The following is a 21,181-nucleotide window of genomic DNA, read 5'->3' on the forward strand; positions in this document are numbered from 1 at the left end:
ACGGGAGTCCACGCAGCCACACGCAGTCACATGACCCAGAGACCTGTGAGACAACACTGCGGGCTGCAGCCGGTCACTCAGGTAGGGAGGTCTGCAGGTCACAATACTCTACAAGGAGCTTCCAGAAAGACCATGGTGGGGAGGGGAAGGGGCAGTGTTGTTGAGGCAGTGGGTTAAGCCTCTGCTTGGGACACAACCATCGCATACAGGAGCGCTGGTTCCGTCTTGGTCGTTCCACTTCCCACCCCAGCTCCCCATTAATGCACTTGGGAAGGCAGCAGCAGGCCCAAGTACTTAGGACCCTGCCACCCATGTGGGAGACCTGGAGGAGGCGTTTCAAGCCCCTGGCTTCAGCGTGGCCAGGCCCAGGGCATCGCAGCCATCTGGGGAGTGAACCAGCAGATGGAAGATGGGCCAATCGCCCATGCTCTCTGTGCCACTCTGCCATTCAAATACACAACTAAACAAATCTTTTCTGCAAAGCTTATGGAACATGCACATGGGAGCAGGCAGTGTGGCACAGCATGAAGCCAGCACTCGGGTGCCCACATCCCACACTGGAGAGCCTGGGTTCACGTTTCAGCTGCTCCCAGCCCCACTCTCTGCTCATGCGCACCCTGAGCAGAAGCAAGTGACGCCTCTAGTCCCCGCGTCCCTGCCAGCCCCACGTGAGACCCAGACTGAGTGCCAGGCTCCTGACGTCAGCCTGCCCCAGCCCTGCTTGTTGTGCGCATTTGGGGAGTGAACCAGTGCACAGAAAATTTATTTCTCTCTGCCTTCCAAGTAAACATAAATAAATACAAACCAATGTAAACAAAAAAAAACTATCCATCAATTTCAAAATTGTTTGCACCAAAAGGAACTTTTAATCCCACTTCCCACAAACCTTTTGAAGTCCTCATGTATTTGCTCAAATCCCTCATCCACTTCCGCCCATTCAGTTGACTCTCTTCATCCCATGACTCCTGTGCACCCACATCCTTAACAGGGCTGTACTGCTGCCTCACGCAGCAAACAACAGTCTCCCCTCTGCATGACTGACTAATACTGCTGAGTAACCATGAGTCTTCAGGCCGACTCCTAAAACGACGCATTCTAGCTTTACTGGTGTTAAACTGTACCATGCAACCATGATAAGGAAATGCAAAAAATAAATTAATTATAAAATACTCAATGAGATCCCACTAGCTTTTGTGTTTTGGTTTTGTTTTTTTTTTTTGTTTTTTTTTTTTTTTTGACAGGCAGAGTGGACAGTGAGAGAGAGAGAGAGAGAGAGAAAGGTCTTCCTTTTGCCATTGGTTCACCCTCCAATGGCCGCCCCGGCTGGCGCACCGAGCTGATCCAATGGCAGGAGCCAGGTACTTATCCTGGTCTCCCATGGGGTACAGGGCCCAAGCACTTGGGCCATCCTCCACTGCACTCCCTGGCCACAGCAGAGAGCTGGCCTGGAAGAGGGGCAATCAGGACAGAATCCAGCACCCCGACCGGGACTAGAACCCGGTGTGCCGGTGCTGCAAGGCGGAGGATTAGCCTAGTGAGCCGCGGCGCCAGCCCCCACTAGCTTTTAACCACTGCTGTTCTGAAAAAATTTTACAAGACAATCTGTAATACCAAAGAGGTGTCTCTCAATAGGGAAACACATCTGATATAAAGTACAAATCACCACAGTGACAGGTCTTTTCATGGGAAAATGATCAAATCAGAAATGGACAGTATTTGCCTTAAAGACTGGAGTCCTACTTATATCCAAATAAACTTTTAACTCAAAATTTTCACTTTCAAAAGGACTCTAAAATAAGACCAAAAATTCTTAACCTTCAAAAAGCAACATCAGAAATGATTCAACTTTATTGAGTCTATATTCCAGCTAATGAAAATTCAACTTGTCTCTTCTAGACTGAGTGCTTAGCCTACTCCAAGACTATTATTAACGATTCTCCTACCAAAACATAACTTCCATGATGGCAAAGTCAGTGGCAGCCTTTGTCCCGGAACCGATGCCCTGGCTCTGCAGCCATGTTCGGCACTAGATGGGCTCAACAAATAGTTCTATCACCCCCGACAACCATGCTTTTTAGATTATCAGCTTTCCCGTCAGGACACGTGTAAAGCTCAGCGGACTGGGAGACTCAGGTTAGTAGCAGGGCACTCAGAAGTCCCACTGCTCCGTGCTCATCTCCTCCACATTTTCCAAACTGTGAATCTGCAACTATCTCTCCCTTGCCAGATGCACGGCTTCAAACACTGCCTTCTCCCACTGTCCCACTGGCTAACTCACCCCTAATGGTGCCGCAAAGTATTCCCACCTGTGCCTGAGGGCAGGCGTAAACTGCAATACTTCCATTTCAGTTTAACCGTCCTTCAGGTCCTCAGCAGAAAACATACGCCACTACAGGCCACCACAGTTTAGTTCTCCTCCCCTCCACCACCAAAAATCTGACCACAATGCTGCTCAAATCCAGAAGTGTCCGCTTTGTTCCGCTGAAAATCAAAGTATACTTAAGTATACCGAAGAGTTTTTAAGGTGTTCTCCATCTGTCCTCTACTTCTCACCACTTCCTAGGACTCACTCACACTGACAACACCTAGAATGCTCTTGCCCTCCGGACTCCCCCCACAGTGCTCACAGAGCTGTCATGGTTCCCCTACTGACCAACCGCAATCACCCCAAACTCAAATTCCCTGCGATACTGCAATCTCACCACTCTCATCTCCCACGACAATAGTCCCCAACCCTTCCCAAGCACACCCAGCACAGGCACGACCACGTCTCTTTCACGCAGGCATGTGACACTGTCACCCTCACCTCGACCACCATAGGCTGCCCACATCACCTCCTCCAGATGATGTCCAGTCCCCAGGTAAAGCCACTGTCCACTCCTCCAGATCAAGATCCAGTCCCATTTCCTCCACGGTGCAGGCTCAAACCCCCAAAACCGTCTTCCCTCACTGTGCTCTGCTAGCTCCTCACATGCTGATCCCCTAACATGCTGGCAACCATCAGACACCCATCTCAACCCTGCAATCACAGGTAACCTAATCTTACTTTTGTAGTCAAAAATGTGGGGTATTCACACGTTTCATTTTATTTATTTGAGAGAGGGAGGGAGGGAGAGGGAGAGAGAAAGAAGTGTCTTCCATGTGCTGGTTCACTCTCTGAATGCCTGCAACAGCTGGGGCTCACCAGGCTGAAGCCAGAGCCCAAACCTCCGAGTCTCCCACACGGACGGCTGGGCCCTCAGGCCGGAGGCATCACCTGCCGCCTCTCAGTATGTACATTAGCAGGAAGCTGGGATGGAGAGCAGGACCAGGACTGAAACCAGGCACTCCACTGTGGGAGGCAGGCATCCCAGGCAGCAGCGTAACCTGCTGTGTCACAACGCCCACCCCAATCAAAACTCTCTCCTGCCCTGACTCATCTTATCAAAGGAAACTCAAATGAAGAGTGCCCTTCCCTGTAGGCATTTATAATTGATCAGCAGTGTTTATTCATCCAAGAAGAAACAAAGAAAGGAAATTCACAAAATATTTTAACTGTACATTTGACCAAAATCTGAGTATTTCATTATTCAAAATATAAGGGTTATAGTTCAAATGACAAGGCTCAAACTCGGCCATAAATTAAAAGTTTTTCTTATAAACATATATTCCATAGCTAACTACTCACAGAATACAACTATATGCACAAGAAGAACACTGCAGCATTGTTTTAAAAGATCAAAAACAGCCCGGCACTGTGGCCTCCGCCTGCAGTGCCAGCATCCCATATGGGTGCCGGTTCTAGTCCCAGCTGCTCCACTTCCAATCCAGCTCTCTGCTAATGGTCAGGAACAGCAGCAAAAGATGGTCCAAGTGCTTGGGCCCCTGCACCCACATGGGAGACTCGGAGGAGGCTCCTGGCTTCAAATCAGCTCAGCTCTGGCCGTTGTGGCCATTTGGGGAGTGAACCAAAGAATAGAAGACCTTTCTCTCTGTCTCTCCCTCTCTCTGTAACTCTTCCTCTCAAATAAAATCTTTAAAAAAATAAAATAAGGAGCCAGCACTGTGGTGTAGCGGGTAAAGCCACTGCCTGCAGTGCCAGCATCCCAAATGGGCGCCGGTTCGAGTCCCAGATGCTCCATTTCTGATCCAGCTCTTTGGGAAAGCAGTAGAAGCTGGTCCAAGTCCTTGGGCCCCTGCACCCACGTGAGAGACCAGGAGGAAGCTCCTGGCTCCTGGCTTCGGATCTGCTTTAAAAAAATAAAAATAAAATAAAAGATCAAAAACAGGAAGTGTTGAGTTGCAGCAAGTTAAGCCGCTGCTTGTGACACCCTCATCCCACAGCACAGCGCCAATTCAAGTCCCAGCGACCCCATGTATCCGCGGAGGCAGCAGAAGATGGCTCAAGTACTTGCAGTCCTGCCACTCCCAGGAGACCTGGGGGGGAATTCCTGGCTCCTGCCTTTGGCCTGGCTATTGCAGGCATTTGGAGAGTCAAACAACAGATGGAAGATCTCTCTGTCTCTGTCACTCTGCCCTTCAAATAGATGAAAATAAATCCTTTAAAATGCAAAAGAGCAGGCCAGCGTTGTGGCATACTGAGTAAAGCCCCAGCCTGAAGCTCCAGCATCCCATATGGGCACTGGTTCAAGTCCTGGCTGCTCCACTTCCGATCCAGGTCTGTGCTGTGGCCTGGGAAAGCAGAAGATGGCCAAAGTCCTTGGGCCCCTGCACTCCTGTGGGAGAAGCTCCTGGATTCAGATCAGCCCAGTTCCACACTCGGTAGCCATTTGGAGAATGAACCAGGGATGGAAGACCTCTCCCTCCCTTCCCACTCCGCCTCTGCCTCTCTGTAACTCTGCCTTTCAAATAAATACATCTTAAAAAAAAAAAAAAATGGAGGTGGAGGGGGTGTGCATCTAACCTAGTGGTTAAGAAACCAAAGTCCTGGGGCCCACACCATGGCACAGCCAGTTTAAAGCTACTGTGGCACTGGCATCCCATATGGGCACCAGTTTGAGTCCCCGGCTGCTCCACTTCTGATCCAGCTCCTTGCTGATGGCCTGGGAAAAAAGTGGAAGAATAGAAGATGACCCAAGAGCTTGGGCCTCTGCACCCATAGGGGAGAATGGGATGAAACTCCTGGCTCCTGGCTTCAGATTGGCCTACCTTCAGCAGTTGCATCCATTTGGGGGGTGAACCAGTGGATGGAAGATCCCCCTTTCTCTCCCTCTCTTTGTAACTCTGCCTTTCAAGTAAAAAGTAAATCTTAAAAAGAAAAGAAACCTGCGTCTTGTGTCCTGTATCCATGTGCCTGGGTTCAACACCTGACTCTGGCTTCCAGTGCTCCCTGGCACTGAAGACGCTGGGAGACAGAAGGTGGTGGCCTGCCCACTGGGTGGGTCCCTGCCACCTATGCAGTTCCTTGCTCCTGACTATGCCTCAGCCCAGTCCCAGACATCTGGGAAGTAAACTGAAGAAGGGAGTACGCTATCGCTCTACCTGTCAGATAAATTTTAAAAAACAAGGGAAGTTCTACCAATTGATTAAAAACAAATATTTCCAAAGCAGGCAAGGTAGTAAGCTAAGGTTGTGAAACTGTGTAGTGTGAATCTATTTATTTTATTTGCTAAATGCAGAGATATTGTGTACATAAACACATCTTCCCCAATGTCTATGTACTTATACAGAAAGCAAAAGGGACTATACTAAACACATTTTTAACAATCCATATTACATATAAAATATATGCAAGTATATATAATTGTGCATGAATATGTAGAGAAAATTCCTGGTAGGAAAACTCAAGAGCTATTAGCTATGGAACATGAGAAGGGAGGAGGAGCCGACTTTTGTGTAAACTGTGAGTATAAATACTGGTCCATCTTTAAAACTGGAATGTCCTAGGTGATCAAAATTATACATTGTATGTGTTAGGACTGCTCTATCAGGAAGCCCAACCAAGTGATTAAAAAAAAAACAACTACCCAACACTCAGAGAAGAGACAGTCCCTCTAGCCCAGCAGTTAAGACCAATGGAATGGAGGCAGAATGATCCACAGTGCAACACCAACACTCAGCAACAGGAAGCCATGAAGACGTAGAGCAGACCAACCTCTGGCCATCGGAGAAGCCTCCCAGGAACCTCCCCATGACTCTCGCAAGCCGAAACTTCTCCAACACACCCTTCACGCTCCTCAGCAAAGGGCACAGGTGCCAAGCTCCCGGACATGTTTTCCAAACATGCTAAATGCTAATCTACAACATGAAAGTGCTAATCTACAACTTTTAAAATGACAACCAGCTAATTGATAAAAAAAAGTGTTAAGCAAGCAACAAGTAAATAATGTCCCCCTAGAAATATTTCCATTTTAAATTAGGGAATCCAGATCTTACCTTCATCTCATGGAATGAATTTCAACCAGGAAAACTGTGACCAATCAGATGAAAAGGGACGTAACAATTTGGGGACAAGACCTATTTTTGTATGCCTTCTAAATATGTCAAATAAAATACTTACCTATCCATCTACCTTAATGCTGATATACATACTGCCCACTATAGTACTGATACTAACATTACCTTTAAGTATTCATTGCACTCAATCACACTTTTTCTACAGGACTAAAAAGGACAGCTGAGTGAGCCAACCATTCATGAGGAAGGAGCTCATACATAAAATGCAGTGTAATCTAGAATGACATCTATCCATACAAAATCCCAGTGCACCCAGAACTCCTTGTCCCCTATACTTTTTCAAAGAACCAAGAGTCATGAAAACTAATACTAGGGGCCAGCACTGTGGCGCAGTAGGTTAATCCTCTGCCTGTGGTGCCGGCATCCCATTAGGTGCCTGTTTGAGTCCCGGCTGCTCCACACCTGATCCAGCTCTCTGCTATAGCCTAGGAAAGCAGTGGAAGATGGCCCAAGTGCTTGGGCCCCTGCACCCATGTGGGAGATCAGGAGGAGGCATCTGGCTCCTAGCTTCGGATCAGTGTAGCTCTGGCTGTTGCGGCCACCTAGGGACTGAACCAACAGAAGGAAGACCTTTCTCTCTGTCTCTCCCTCTCACTGTAGGTAATTCTACCTCTCAAATATAGTAAAATCTTTATTTAAAAAAAAACTAATTCCAGCCGATTTTTTTTTTAAGATTTATTTGCTTAAAAGGCAGAGTGACAAAGAAACAGAGAGAGACAGAGAGAAAAAGAGATCTTTTCACTCCCCAAATGGCGACAAGGGCCAAGATAGGCCAAGCCAAACCAGGATCCCAGAACCCCATCCAGGTCTCCAGCACGGACGGCAGGGACCCAAGCACTAGGGCCATCACTCATCACCTTCCTAGGTAAGTCAGCAGGGAGCTGGATCAGAAGCAAAGCAACCCAGACTCAGGACTGGAACTGGCACTCCAATACGGGATGCCAATATGGCAAGCGTTGGCTTAAGCCCTGTGCCACACTACTTATTCTTTGTTTTTTTTTTATTAAAGGTTATATTTTATTTACCTGAAAAGCAAAGTTAGAAAGAAAGATCTTCCAGCTGCTGGTTCACTCCCCAGATGTCCACAACAGGTAGGGCTGTGGCAGGCTGAAGCCAAATGCCAGGAGCCAGGAGCTTCGTCCAGGTCTCCCACATCGGTGCAGGGGCCACCTTCCATTGCTTTTCCAGGCACATTAGCGGGGAGCTAGATTGGAAGTGGAGCAGCCGGGTCTTGAATGGCGCCCGTATGGGATGCTGGCATCGCAGGTGGCTTAACTCATGACGCCACAGCGCCGTCCCATACGCACCCAATTTATTCTGCGGCACTGGTCACTCACTCAGCTATCTGCATCCATTCCCTTCAGTGCCTCTCAAATGCTCCACCGCCGAGGAGCTGCCTGGAGTCCTCACCAGGAACGCCAGCTCCAGAGCATCACTCCAACCCAGAGAAGAAAAGAGCCAGCCCGAGAACCATGTAACCTGACACGTTCTCCAGAAGAGTTTTCCCAAGTCCTCTCTAGACTTAACATTTGAGTTCAAAGGAATCCACTCTCTGCCTCTTTTTTCAAACCCACAGCAATTTGGGCCTGGAAATTACTTAACGCCCATGTATGGCTGGAGCACCCATGTCCCACACCACCACACCCAGGTTCAATTCCCAGCCCTGGATCCTGACTCCAGCTCCCCGCTGTTGCAAACCGTGGGAGGCACTGGTGAAATCAAGACCCAGACTGAGTTCCCAGTGTCGCTTCCGCAGCCCCCACATCTTCCAGCTGTTGTGGGCATCTGGGGAGTGACTGACTCTTTGATTCTGTCTTCCTTCACCCCCTTCATCCCCATCTCTCTCAAAAAATAATTTAAAAAAAAAAAGCCACAGAAACTACAGAGAAAGATACTGGACAGCAAGTTATTTCAAGCATCATGGCTACCATACTTCTTACAATGTTCAGTAACTCAAGCATTTACTGAAATTCTGACAAGATCCAAGGGTTATTCTAGCACTGCTTGCTGAAGACAGGAGCAAGAACACACAGCACCGTCCAGTGGGCTAGTAACAATGATCTAAAAGCTGAAGGTTGCAAATACTGTTTACAAAGGATATGATCACAGCAATCGTGTTATACCAGAAAAGTATCAGAAAATGTTATTATGCAATACTGAAAGCATAAGCTACATTTTTCTAACCATAAATATACACATACATATATTACATAACAGATGATCTATTTGAATTTGTACTTTATAGTTCAAAAGATTAACAACCAAATATAGAAAACAAGATTTATTAATTAGTGCAATTAGCTGTCATTTCAAAGTGTGTTTCTGGAAGTTTCTTCAAAAACATTTGAAAGTGTGACTGGCAGTATTTTTCATCATTCTCCATTCTTCAGTAGAAACAAAGAGCCGCCCTGCCAAAGACCACAGTCTCAGCCTCCTTTGCAGCTAAATATAGCACACAACTAAGTTCTAGCCAATAGGATATAAACAGAAGTCACGTATGCCCATTCCAGATCTGTCTTTAATGGAAAGGGGTGTGCCTTCCCGTACCCTATTCCCGGACTGTCGCTGTGTTGGGGTGCAGCCTCGCGCTGAGGAACACGGCATCTCCTCAAGCACAGGAGAGAACCAAGTGTCCCTGTGTCACGGAGCCGCACAGCAGCCTTAGAGCACCTATCCTGTTGTTTTATGACGGAAAAATAAACTTCCCACGGAAGCCACTGCATTTAGTCAGACATAAGTCCCATCCGCATCCTAACTAATGCACAGAGAAAGTTTAAATTAATCTCTGCCAACTGTCTAACTCTGCCTGTCAAAAAAAAATTATTAAGAAATACTAAGTAAGCAATCACTACTGATCAACTCAGAAAAGCTAAAACTCTAAATGCCTTTTTTGTCACAATAAAACCTCCTATAGAAACCCCACAACTGAGATTACTACCATTGTACCAGCTCCAACTAATATGGCATTTTACACTCTTAAAAAGAATCTCATTATAGTATCTCATTTTATGTGCTCAAAATCCTGAGCAAGCTAACTGGTGCTAACCACATTTGGCTTATAGGATACTGACGAGTAGAGAAGCTGTTTTGCCGAAGATCATGGAGTTAACCAGGCAGGATTCAACACGCAGGTTCCCCAACTCATCAACTCCATGTATGGGATGGGTCTACAAGTAGCTAACGGGAAGTGAATGTTATCAAAGCATTGTGTGTGAATTTCAAAAACTTTTTGCACTAAAATAAACACTTCAATTCTATTCTCCACAAACTTTCTCAAGTCCCCTCAATCTCTGTTACTGGGTGTGTGCCAGACACTGAGTCACAGCCATAATCAACATGGACTGCTGTCCAAACAGACCTTACAATCTAACGGACAGGAAGAGACAGACATCAAGTGAGTAATATATAATTAGAAAAAGGCAGAGGGCCTTTCTTGGCCAAGAAGAATGCATGGCCAAGGAACCTCACCTGGACTGGGGCTTGAGGAAGGCCTCCCCGAGACCCTAGGATGAGCATAAATGGACAGCAGGGAAGCGAAAGGCGAGAAGAGGCTACGAAGAAGTGTGCACGCGTTTTCTCAGTCTTTACAAGGACCCTTGCGTGGCTCCCACCCGCCAGTCTGCTGCTGACACAGCCACTGAGCGGCAGAAGCTCGGGGCACACAGATCTGCCTGGCCCGGGATGCTCAGCTCACCAACTCCCAGGCAAAGATCTTCCCATGGGACCATGCTGCCTCACCTGCTACCCATAACGAGACAGCCAGCAGTCTCTGGACAGGTGTCACAGCTAGAGCATCTTCTACCCAAACCCGTGTGCCAAGATGCAAACCTTAACCACAAATGCCCATAATTTAAAAAAAAAAAAAAAAAAAAAAAAAACTTTATTGGAAATTTCATAACTTGGAAAAATTCTAAGATTACTTAATGAGCTATTACTTAAAACAAAAATGATTCTGAAAATCAGTTTCCTCTCGTGTTCACTAGGCCCTCCAAAAAATAAACAGTATTTCAATTATGGGGAAATTAAACTCAAAATAATTCATCGGCAGGCAAGAGTACCGAGACACATTTTAAACCAGTACTCACTGAGCATGTGTCCTCAAACAGAAAAAATACACATAACATGTATGCATATACTTTGCCAAAACTTAGTTTTAACAATATTAAAAAAAACCTCCTTGAACAGACAGCACATAGCTGTGGTAGAACTAATTGACAAGAATCCAAAATGGTTCTATATTTAGCAAAAAGCTGGCCCACAAGGAACCACTTCAATGTTCAGTGTTAAGGTACTACCTCTACTAAGAAATGTTAACTCATAATGGAGCCTGTCAATAGGACTTGAAAGCAAAAGCATCAACTTTTCAACAACAGTCAGCTGGTTTACCCGATGCACTGTTTCCCAGTCACTGTTTCTTTCCTACACCAAAACGTGAACCTAAGGCCTCTTGACTTCCTGGGCTGGACTTTTTCATTCTAGTTGAACAAAACAGAGGGGACAAAGGGAAAGACTTCAAAAGATTTCCTCATGGAAAGAAAACGGAGGAGAAATTTTAGGTAATTTAAAAATTATTTGCTGGGTTTTTACATGTAAGTAAACACAAACCTTAACTCCCCCAAATTTTTAACCAAAATTTGTGCAAAGTTTGGGCTATGAATTACCATCAAACTACTGATTGCCCAATGGCCAAGATAACATGTGCTGAGGAGTCTGTTAGAAGGCACAGCCACTCGGTACACGTTAAGTGCTACTTACTACACAGGCGCACAACTCACTTCTGACAAGGCCACTGTGTTAGGATCAAGTTTCAGGCGACCATGTCTTGACAAGTTTCAAGTAATATCTTTACTTCCAAATCAAAAAGACAACTGTTTATGGAAGTAAAATTACCAAAACACTCACCAGGAAATAAAACACTCTTAGTCCACAGTTTAAGTTACTCAAGAATTCTATAAAAGACTGTAAGATATTATATAAGACTAATAATAATTTGGGGAACAAAGTGCCAAGTTTTTGATTAAAGACTCCATGAAGTTCTGGGGTCTTGATAGGTTTGGATGGTTAGGTTTTCCTGGGGGTAGGGGAGGAAGGGGTATCAGGGAGGAGGGAGGACTGACAGGTGAGCACAGGAAATATGAAAGCTCTCCCGTTAGGAGAAAGCTAAGGCCAAAGCAAAATAAACTGACACAAACCTAATTACTGATACCAACAAGGTCACAAGTTACGCCCCTCTTCCACTACTCTTACTTTTCATGTCATGTAAAAGACTATTCCCTTCCTACCCCTGATGCAAGTACTTCTATCCAAATTTTCTTCCCTTAGCTAGATACCTGCCAATCATAAACATGTACATGAAAACACTTCTGGGCAAACTAAACTTCTAAGATATTTCTTTTTCAAAGCCATTGCCTGCAGTGCTGACATCCCGTATGGGCGCTGGTTTGAGTCCCAGCTGCTCCACTTCTGATCCAGCTCTCTACTATGGCCTGGGAAAGCAGTAGAAGATGGCCCAAGTCCTTGGGCCCCTGCACTTGCATGGGAGACCCGGAAGAAGCTCTGGATCCTGGCTTCAGATCAGCGCTGCGGCCATCGGGGAGTGAACCAGCAGACTCTGTCTCTGTCTCCTCTCTCTCTCTCTCTCTCTCTCTCTCTCTCTCTCCTCTGTCTCCTCTCTCTCTCTCCCTCTGCCTCTCTATAACTTTGCCTTTCAAATAAATGGAATAATTAAAAAAAAACACTTAAGTACTTATAGATGAAGTTATATGACAGCATAATAATTTTAAAAAACCAAACATGGTTTTCAAGTAACAGTCAAAATGCAATACAAACCAGCATTCTCTCTGCATGGTTACAAGACGAAACGCATGCCAAAGGTCCTTGTAGCAATGTTTGTAATAAGTTACCTTCAACTCTGCCTTTGTAGCTAAATATTCAAAATACTATGAAAACCCAAGTTCTTTAAACACTCCCCAGCCCTACGTAGTTAAGTCATGAACACAATACACAATAACTTTCCATAAATAAAACTAAGTGGTAGGTATCAGAAAATACAGAGGAAATAATTTTCAAGGGTCTTTATTTACTGTCCACAATGCCAAACAAGATATTGCACTAAAGCAGAATATTTTCATTTATCTTGAATGTTACAGCCTCTAAAAAATTGGGCTGACATTCATGTTTCAGTTTCCAGTACACAGTAATTTTTCATGCTGGTTAAGTTTCTAATGGGTACCACTAAAATGTCGTGAAATCTCAACTTTCTAAGAGTACGATCTCACTAGATTCCTCTCACTCTTACCAATGACTCATTCATTTGAGCCTATTTCTCCAAATCTAAAATTTCTTCAATACCCACCCTAAGTGCACAGTGGCGACCCCTCCTCTCACAGTCATTAACTGCTGGCCTAGGCCTCTCCCAAGCACACAGACCCTGCTTACGCCCCGTTTTGCAAGGGAACGTGGTGCAGACACTGACAGGAGTCCTTAACTTTCTGGCAAGGTTTGAAGTCTAGATCAATTTGGACAGCTACCATAAACACCACTGCTATGCCAAGACAAATGCGCCCAAAGCCCCGGAGTACTCCAGGCAGGCCTAAGTCATACGTACATGAAACAGCTCGACTATAACCAAATAAACTTCTTCCTTAAACCACCGTTTCTCTGAAACAATCCTCTTCAGTTTAAAACCTTGACGTGCCAAATTTTAGCTCTAGCTTCAGATTTATTACCTATCTGAAAGGAGTATATCCTCTTAAAGCAAATGAATAAATTTTTTTTAAAAAAACGGCTAAAGGTAATTCCACTGAATTACTAAAATACCTCGAAATCAAAGTACCAAGTGTATTCATTATTAAACACTTTGCACATGTATGAGGTACAGAAGAAATCTAAATATTCAAAGGGAAAAATGACTGAAAATAACTACACAAAACTTTATGACTCATAACACTTTAAGGATGTCTATAATTAAAATTAAGTGTGAAGACTAAGAAGCACCAAGGAATATTAATTCCTTCCATTCAAAAATCGACTGCCTGGTTTTCTTCGGGGAGAGAGGGCTGGCAAGTCTCATTAAAGAGGCTCACCTCCGCTTTGCATCTCCACTTCTGCAAACTACAAAGTTAATCCCATGCCAGAAACCGTAAGTGGACAGACACAGTCTCTTAGAATCGAACCCTGAGTCACTGCACGCAAGTCGTTCCGAAATTTGCTAGTTAGAACCTAGCCAGCCCCCTGGCTCCGGGAGCCCCAGCTGTGTGACCTTGGAGGAGTCACTGCCCGCTCTCCGGGCTCAATGTGCCCATCTGTAAAATGGGTTAACACCTCCTACCGGCAGCACACGGGGTAAAATATCCCCAAAGCCGTGAGAGGAGTGCCAGCCACCATCTGCCCTAATCTCTACATGCGGAAAACAATGCAGACGGGGGTCTCTTCCGACCGTCGGGGCGGAATTCCAGAAGCAAACGGTGCTGGCATTCCAGCGCTGCACCTGCAGTATGGGAGTCCTAGGATCCAGGGACGGGCGAAAGGCACAGGCAACCACTGACTCACTAATTTTGCCATTTTTAACTGTTTCAGGCTGGAGGGGGCGGGGGGAGGCCTTCGCCGAATGCTCAGACAGTCGGCGGCCCCGGTGCCTGCGAAGCCTCGGCGGGTCTGTGCCTATAAATAGACTCGCGAAGTTTTGTAGCAATACACAGGTATCAATTTTAATTCGCGTCTCCGCGGCGGCTTAAGCAGGTCACCGCTCCCCCGCACTCCGGCCCCAACTTCCGAGCACGCCGCGTCCCCCGCCCCACCCCCACCCGGCGCGGACCCCCGAGGGCCGCCGAGCCAGCGGGCCCCGACCTTCGCCGGCGCCCGGCGCGGCCCCGCTTCCCTTAACCCGTGCATTGTCCTTGCGAAGAACCCCGGCGGCTCCCACACTGGTGGGGACCTAGAGGAGGGACGAGGGAGGAGCTGGGGGAAGAGGATGAGGAGGAAGAGGAGGAGGAGGAGGAGGAACACAGCCTCCTCCCTCCGCCCCGGCGACCAGAGAAGGCCCGGCTCCCGGGAGGCCGCGGCCCCCGCTCCCACCCTCCGCAACTTTCCCTCCGCGCGCACCCGCCGCCCCGCCGGGACCCGGCTGCGGGCTCCCTCCCCCGGCGGCCGGCCCCGGGCCCCGCGGCGCCTCCTCCTAAAATGGCAGGTCCCTCCCTCCGCCGGGCCCGGCGGAGCCGAGCGCCGGGCCGGGCCGGACACTCACCGGGACGATGGCGGGGCGCTCGCGCCGCTCCCTCCGGTGAGTCTCAGCCTCGGGCTCCCGCGCCGCGCTCCCGCCGCGGCCTCCGCAGCCAGCGCCGCCCCGGCCGCCTCTCGCCGCCCCCGGCGCGGCCGGCTCCTGGCCGCGCCGCAGCCTCCTCAGTCTCTCGCGCTCGCGGGTCCGGCGGCGCCGGGGGCCGGGGCGGCGACAGCCCCCTCCCCGGCAAATACCGCAGTCCCCGGGCCCCGAGTCCCGGCGGCGGGGCCGCGCGGAGGGCGGCGGCGGCGGCGGCGAGGCCGGGCGCCGAGTGGCGGCCGCTGCCGGCGGCTTCTTCCCGAGGAGGATTTTGTAAATCGCACAAAATGGCGCGCGCTCCAAACCTGCGCAGCGAGGAGCGCCGGGCCCGAGCGGCGGCGGCGGCGGCGGCGGCGGCGGCTTCTCCGCCAGGAGCGCCCGAACCGCCCGCCCCCGAGCGCCCGCACAGACAGACAGACACTCGCACACGCACGCACGCCCGCTCGCTCGCACACACACACTCGCACACTCACACCGGTCCCGCCCGCCCGCCCGCTCGCTCGCTCGCTGGCCGGCGGCGGCAGCGGCACCACCAGCAGCAGCAGGAACAGCAGCAGCAGAAGCGGCGGCGGCAGCGGCGGCGGCGCCCGCACCCCCCGCTCGGGGTGTCCGCTCCCCGAGCCCGACCTGGGCCGCGATCAGCAGCAGCGACGGCAGCAGTCTCCCCGGATCCCCCCGCCGCGGTTGCCGCCGCCACCCCCGCCTCACTCCAATGGGGCTTTTTATTATTATTCGGGCGGGAAGCGAAAGGGTTTAAAAAAAAACCAACCAACAAAATGGCGACGGACCGACCCGGTCGCTATGGCAACTGTCAATCAAAACGCAAAACCCCGGCTGACGTGCTGACGTCCTCCGCCCGCCCCCCCGGCCCCAAGCCGGCGGGCGGGGCTTGTTGCCCGGGAAACGGCAGACTTCGTTCCCTCCTTTCCTGCTCCCCCTCGGTCCCCAGCCAACCACCCAACCCCCCTCAGGTCACGTGAAGGATAAATTCGGAGCTCGGGCCCGCTACGAGTGTCAGAGGAGGGCGCGTGATTCGCTCGGGGGAGGGGTGCGGAGGGGGACGGCCGGGCCGAGGGAGGGAAGGGGAAGGGGGCGAGGCGGCGGCCGGGCCCGTGCGCGAGCGCCCGCCGCCTCCCCGGCCGCCTCGCCCCGCCCCGCGCCCGCCGCGCCCGCGCCGACTGCGGCCCCGGGAGCGCGCGCGGCCTCCCGCGCTTCCGCGTCGGGCGCCCGCAGCCCCGCCCGCGCCGGGGGGAGGGGCGCGCGCGGCCGCGGGGCGGGGTGGGGGGGCGGGGGGGGCGCGGAGAGGGGCCGGGGCGCCGGGGCCGCCGCCGGGCGGGAAGCCGGGAAGCCCACCCCCGCGCGCCCGGGCCCGAGGGCTCTCACCGCGGTGCGGCCGCCTGCATTCCCGGGGAGCGCGCCGGCCGCGCACGGCCGCGCGGAGGAGCCGTTCTCGGAAGGGCTCGCGGCCCCCCTCGCCGGAAAATGCCCACGGAGGCCGCGGCGGGGGCGGGGAGGAGGCCGCCCGCGCGCCTCAGACATCCCAGGAATCCCGGGCGCCGCGGCCGCATCCGGGGTGCCCCTGCGGCTGACGCGCGGCCGGGCCCTGCCACGTGGGACCCACGTCCGAGCCTCCGGGCCGGCGCGCCCCCTCCCACTGCAGACCCCGCGTGGGTGCCGAGCCCGTCCTGCGCTGCCCGCGGCCGGAGCCCTTCCCTAACATCCGGCTCCTGGTGCATTAGCCCGTGGACCCCTCCCCATGCTGGGCGTGCTGGGAATTGTCTGCTGTGCCACCCCCGCCCCCCCAGGTAATGGTGTTTAATCAGCGTTCGTCCGGGCTTGCACGCAGCGAAAGTCGCTAATCTGGTGGTTGATTTCTAAGCCTGACTTTGCCGTGTGCAGGTAGTGTCCGTGTCGGGGTCTTGGGCTCAGTCTCTTCACAGACTAGCCACAGACACAATCTGACAGACGACACAGGTGTAAGAGGAGAAATCCCAATGAAAGCCTCCAGCCTGTGTAAATTTCCAGCAGAATTCCCCTCCCACAGTCTGCAGGTACAGCACTGATATATTAAGGCGATCATTCAAATGAGCAAAGGCCCTGAAGTAATCAGACCAGACCTTAAATAAATTTGGCAAAAAAAAAAAAAAAAATTAGGCAAGTGGTTAGCTTCAGACTGATTCTCATGACTGGTTAAAAAAAATAAAAGTTCTGGATTGCTGGTGTTTTCAAACTTGCCCTCCTAATGTAATTGAGGTCTGCATACAGCTTCGCATCTAAGGAAGAGGAAGTGGCCAACAGTGTCCCTATTCATGAAAGAGGTTGTCACCCAGTGCTTCCCAAGCTCAAACTTCCACCTGGAAGACAACCCCTCCCTCCCTCCACCTGCTCTCCTGCCTTCTCCCCACTCCAGCCCATCCGCCAAGGTTTCACTGCTGCCGGACACTTGAGCAAGTGCCACCTTGACCACCAAGTTATTCCCGAGTCAAGTTTTCATTGCTAGCAATGGAGGAAGCTTGCATAATGCACATCTAAGTAACCGAGACAGAATAGGACAAGATCGCCGGGAGTAGATCCTCGTCTCAGATGGGTCGAGGGGCTCATGGGATGAGGGAAGTCTTCAGGTCGTAGGCACACAGGGGTCAGAGGCGTCCCCAGTGTTCCCGTGTAGAACGCTGCTCATTTCTCTCCCAGCGTGACTGCCTTAGACAGCATCGCACTGCGTGCCCAACGCGTTTTGTGTGGGCTTCCCCTAAACACTACCAGCAAGTTATGGCTGGCACCAAACAAGAGAACACACGTAGCCAGGAAGGACGCTGGTATGGATGCCAGTGTGGTGCAGAGCTGAGAGACCCTCCCCGTGGGTTTCGCTTAGAGGTGTTTGATGGCCTAAGAAAATCCGGAGAAGCAGAATCCCCCAACTGGCAGTTACTATCGGCTTGCACTTCTTCCCACGCCTGTTAGAGGTCTCATCCTCACTATAACATTGTATCTCGGTTATACGGCTGAGAAAGCAAGCCCTGAAGTGACTCTCCCAAAGCCGGCCCACCCGTGAGCAGGGGAAGTCAGAATTCAAACCCAGGTGTGGCTGTAAAGGCTGTGTTTCGGCAGACTGTTTGGAAGCAGAGTTGTCACAGAGATAACCCTGACTAAAGGAGGTCTCTATGATGTGCCCTGGTCCCAGATGACTGGTGCCAGTGTTCTTATCTCTGCGCTCACAATTTCTGACACCCCTGATGTTCTTACAGACAAGTGAAGCCCTTCATCGCCCTGCTTGTACAAGCGTTATTCACTGTTCTGACTTTGGGGCCTGCCATGTGGCACAATCAGTTAAGCCTCTGCCTGCAGCACCAGCATCCCATAGGAGTGCAAGTTCAAGTCCTGGCTGCTGCACTTCCAATCCAGCTCCCTGCTAATGCACCTAGGAAAGCAGCAAAGATGGCCCAAGTTTTTGGGCCCCTGGACCCAAGTGGGAGGCCTGGAAGAAGCTCCTGGCTTCAGCTTGGCCCAGCCCCGGCCATCGTGGCCATCTGGGGAGTGAAACAGCAGGTGGAAGACCTCTCTCTGTGTCTCTCTCTCTCTGTCTCTCTCTCTCTCTGTGTAACTCCGACTTTCAAGTAAATCAATAAATCTTTTTAAAACGTTGTTCTGACATTAAAAGTAATTCATGAATATAAAAACTTATTAAAAAGAAGCAAAGTTAAAATGAGAGAGGCCCTATATAAACTCACAATAGGGGTATGCTATGAACCAAGAAGTTAATAAGCAACTATATCCAAGTTCCAAACAAAAACTAAAAATTAGATTCTGGTAATTACCAACAATTTTACCATACAGAAAACAGTAAGTAGGCTAGGATCACCAGTAGGCATCACTCAGGAACACACCCCCTTTGTATGTTCATAACAGCATCCACCCTTCCGGACTTTCTTAGTATTAGTTAGTATTCCATCGGTTGAATGAGCCGTCATTCACTAAGCCTCCTCTATATTTTAAGGAAGTTTCCATTTTTTCTTGTTATTACAAAAAAAGTTGTATAAACATCACATATATATATTAAACATATATACAGACACACACAGAGTTATTTCTCCCGGATAAAGGGAGAAAAGTCCTTAAAAAAAAAAGTTGGACTCATGTTGACAAAGAACTTCGGAAGGAAACAGCTGTTTGGCCTAAACAGCTGTTAAGACACCACTTGGGATGCCCTCATTCCATATCAAAGTGGCTGGATTTGGGTCCCACTCAGCTTCCGATTCCAGCTTCCTGTTCACCCATCCCCTGGGAAGCAACAGATGACGACTCAAGGACTTGGGTCCCTGCTGCTCACCTGAGAGACCTGGATGGAGTTCCGGGCTCCTGGCTTCAACATGGCCCAGTCTCAGCTATCGCAGGCATTTGGGGCATGAACCAGCAAATGGAAGCGCTCTCTCTCTCTCTCTCTCTCTGTCTCTCAAATAAATCTTAAAAAAAAAAAAAAAAACAAGGCCATATGCTGTTATGGTATCAACACCATATACCCAACACACACTCAAATGTCCTGTGGCTCTTGCCACTCCAGGCCATCTCTCCAGTGGGCTAGCCTGGATTTCTCCCTCCTGGAAGCCTCCTTACTTCCTCTCCACCACACACCTGGATAAAATGCTCTGCCACATTTCTCCCAGCATCTTAAAGTTGTCAACGAGACTGGCTTATGCCAAATGTGGTTCAAGTGCACCTTTTTTTTTTTTTTTTTAACAGGACAATATCTGTTACCATCCTATCATGTAAGCATTTTACCAATATTATGTCCTGAATTATCATTAATGTTTTCTCTTCCGGTGACATGAAGGTAAAGGCTAAATAGAAAATATGAAGTTGGTAAAGTGTGTATTTCACATTGTTTTGGAATATCTTGAAATAGCCTTGTTGCAACATTTTGGACACCTTAAAAAGAAACCCACTTTTATATAATATAATAGCTTCCTCAAAATTAACAGGTACAGGGAAAATGCCCTAATGAAACTGCAAAAAACAATTAAGTACATGGAATTAAAATGAGGTAGGAGGCACAGACTTCCACGAAGACACTTCCTGCAGTGGCTCGTTAGTGCAGTGGTTCTTGAGAGTTTCAGCTTGTTTTCTTGGCTTTTTAATCTAGGTATGCAGTGGATGGCACTTAATATTCCTAGGGTGTTTTTTGTTATGCACATTTACTGCTATTATCTTCAACATGTTTCCAAGTTTTGCATCGGTTTAATTGAAAATGTATTTATGTAGTTATGCAGTGGTATTCACTCTACCATAGGAGTATTTGCACTTTTTTTTTTTTTTTTTTTTTTTTTGACAGACAGAGTTAGTGAGAGAGAGAGACAGAGAGAAAGCTTCCTTTGCCATTGGTTCACCCTCCAATGGCCGCCGTGGCCGGCGCGCTGCAGCCGGCACACTGCGCTGATCCAAAGGCAGGAGCCAGGTGCTTCCTCCCAGTCTCCCATGTGGGTGCAGGGACCCAAGCACTTGGGCCATCCTCCACTGCACTCCTGGGCCACAGCAGAGAGCTGGCCTGGAAGAGGGGCAACCGGGACAGCATCCGGCGCCCCGACCGGGACTAGAACCCGGAGTGCCGGCGCTGCAGGCGGAGGATTAGCCTAGTGAGCTGCGGCACCGGCCTGCGTGTTCATTTCTTAACTGTAAGTGGTTTTGGGGCAGGGATCCTATATTTTCATCTTGGTATCCTAAACGCATTTTGTAAGTATGGTTGATGTTGTATTTTTTTCTTAAGATTTATTTTTATTGATTTGAAGGCCAGAGCTACAGAGCAAGAGGGGAAGAGGCAGAGAGAGAAAGAGATCTTCCATCCGCCGGTTCACCAAAATGGGCGAAACAGCTGGGGCTAATCCGAGCCAGGATCTCCACTCTGATCTCCCATGTAGGTGGCAGGGGCCCAGGTACTCTGGCACCTTTCACTGCCTTCTCAAGCGCATTAGCAGGGACCTGTATTGGAAGCTAAGCGGCCAAGACCTGAAACATGGGCTTAACCATTGCACCCCAACGCCTGCCCTTATTTTGCATTTTTAAATGAACCAGGAGTCCCTGCTAATTTTCCCCCATCCTACATAAAGTTTTTCACAATCATAAAATTTGAAGAGAAATCGTACAGAAGCAAGAAATGTGTTTGTCCTATCTTAAAATGGATAGAACTTCGCTCTAGTACCAGAGGAAACACTTTTGTAATCATCAGAGCCAGAAGAAGAAAACTCCATGAGAAGGTGCAGTCGTGCCAGCGATCACCACTTCAGCATTTAGTTCGATCACAGGGGAGGTCCTCCAGCCAAATAGTCTTTGCACGTCAGCAGCTGAGCCCACGGACCACGCGCAGGCGTAGGCGGTCTGGCCAGCAGAGGTCTAGGCCCCACAGCGGTATGAGTGAGT

The 21,181-nt window shown here is 49.5% G+C and overlaps 2 protein-coding genes and 1 long non-coding RNA gene across 9 annotated transcripts in view; 1 reads left to right on the forward strand and 2 right to left on the reverse strand.

Moving 5' to 3' along the window:
• Positions 1–15,517, reverse strand: part of LOC149126884 (uncharacterized) — a gene marked incomplete at its 5' end in the record, with an annotated part of 46,317 nt that extends 30,800 nt beyond the window's left edge. Inside the window, one exon of the mRNA XM_089330549.1 lies at positions 14,702–15,517. Within this exon, the coding sequence (XP_089186675.1) occupies positions 14,702–15,517 (816 nt within the window). The remainder of the gene's footprint in view (positions 1–14,701) is intronic.
• Positions 1–16,338, reverse strand: part of DYRK1A (dual specificity tyrosine phosphorylation regulated kinase 1A) — a 144,966-nt gene extending 128,628 nt beyond the window's left edge. For 2 of the 7 annotated variants that reach the window (XM_070071825.2, XM_089331406.1), the window contains exon 1: positions 16,157–16,338. The gene's annotated coding sequence lies outside the window, so the exon portion shown is untranslated. Of the gene's footprint in view, positions 1–15,400; positions 15,480–16,156 lie in introns of those variants that run through there. The other 5 variants (XM_008274878.5, XM_070071824.2, XM_089331408.1 and 2 more) reach the window with 4 other exon arrangements.
• Positions 16,339–16,438: 100 nt separating this feature from the next.
• Positions 16,439–18,416, forward strand: LOC149126885 (uncharacterized). The gene is made up of 2 exons (XR_016232987.1): positions 16,439–16,578; positions 18,019–18,416. It is a non-coding gene; the product is annotated as an uncharacterized LOC149126885 (long non-coding RNA).
• Positions 18,417–21,181: the final 2,765 nt, after the last annotated feature.

The sequence above is a fragment of the Oryctolagus cuniculus genome, chromosome 4 (genome assembly GCF_051225735.1).
Source record: "Oryctolagus cuniculus isolate XC-2025 breed Fujian yellow rabbit chromosome 4, ASM5122573v1, whole genome shotgun sequence".
Lineage (NCBI taxonomy): Eukaryota > Metazoa > Chordata > Mammalia > Lagomorpha > Leporidae > Oryctolagus > Oryctolagus cuniculus.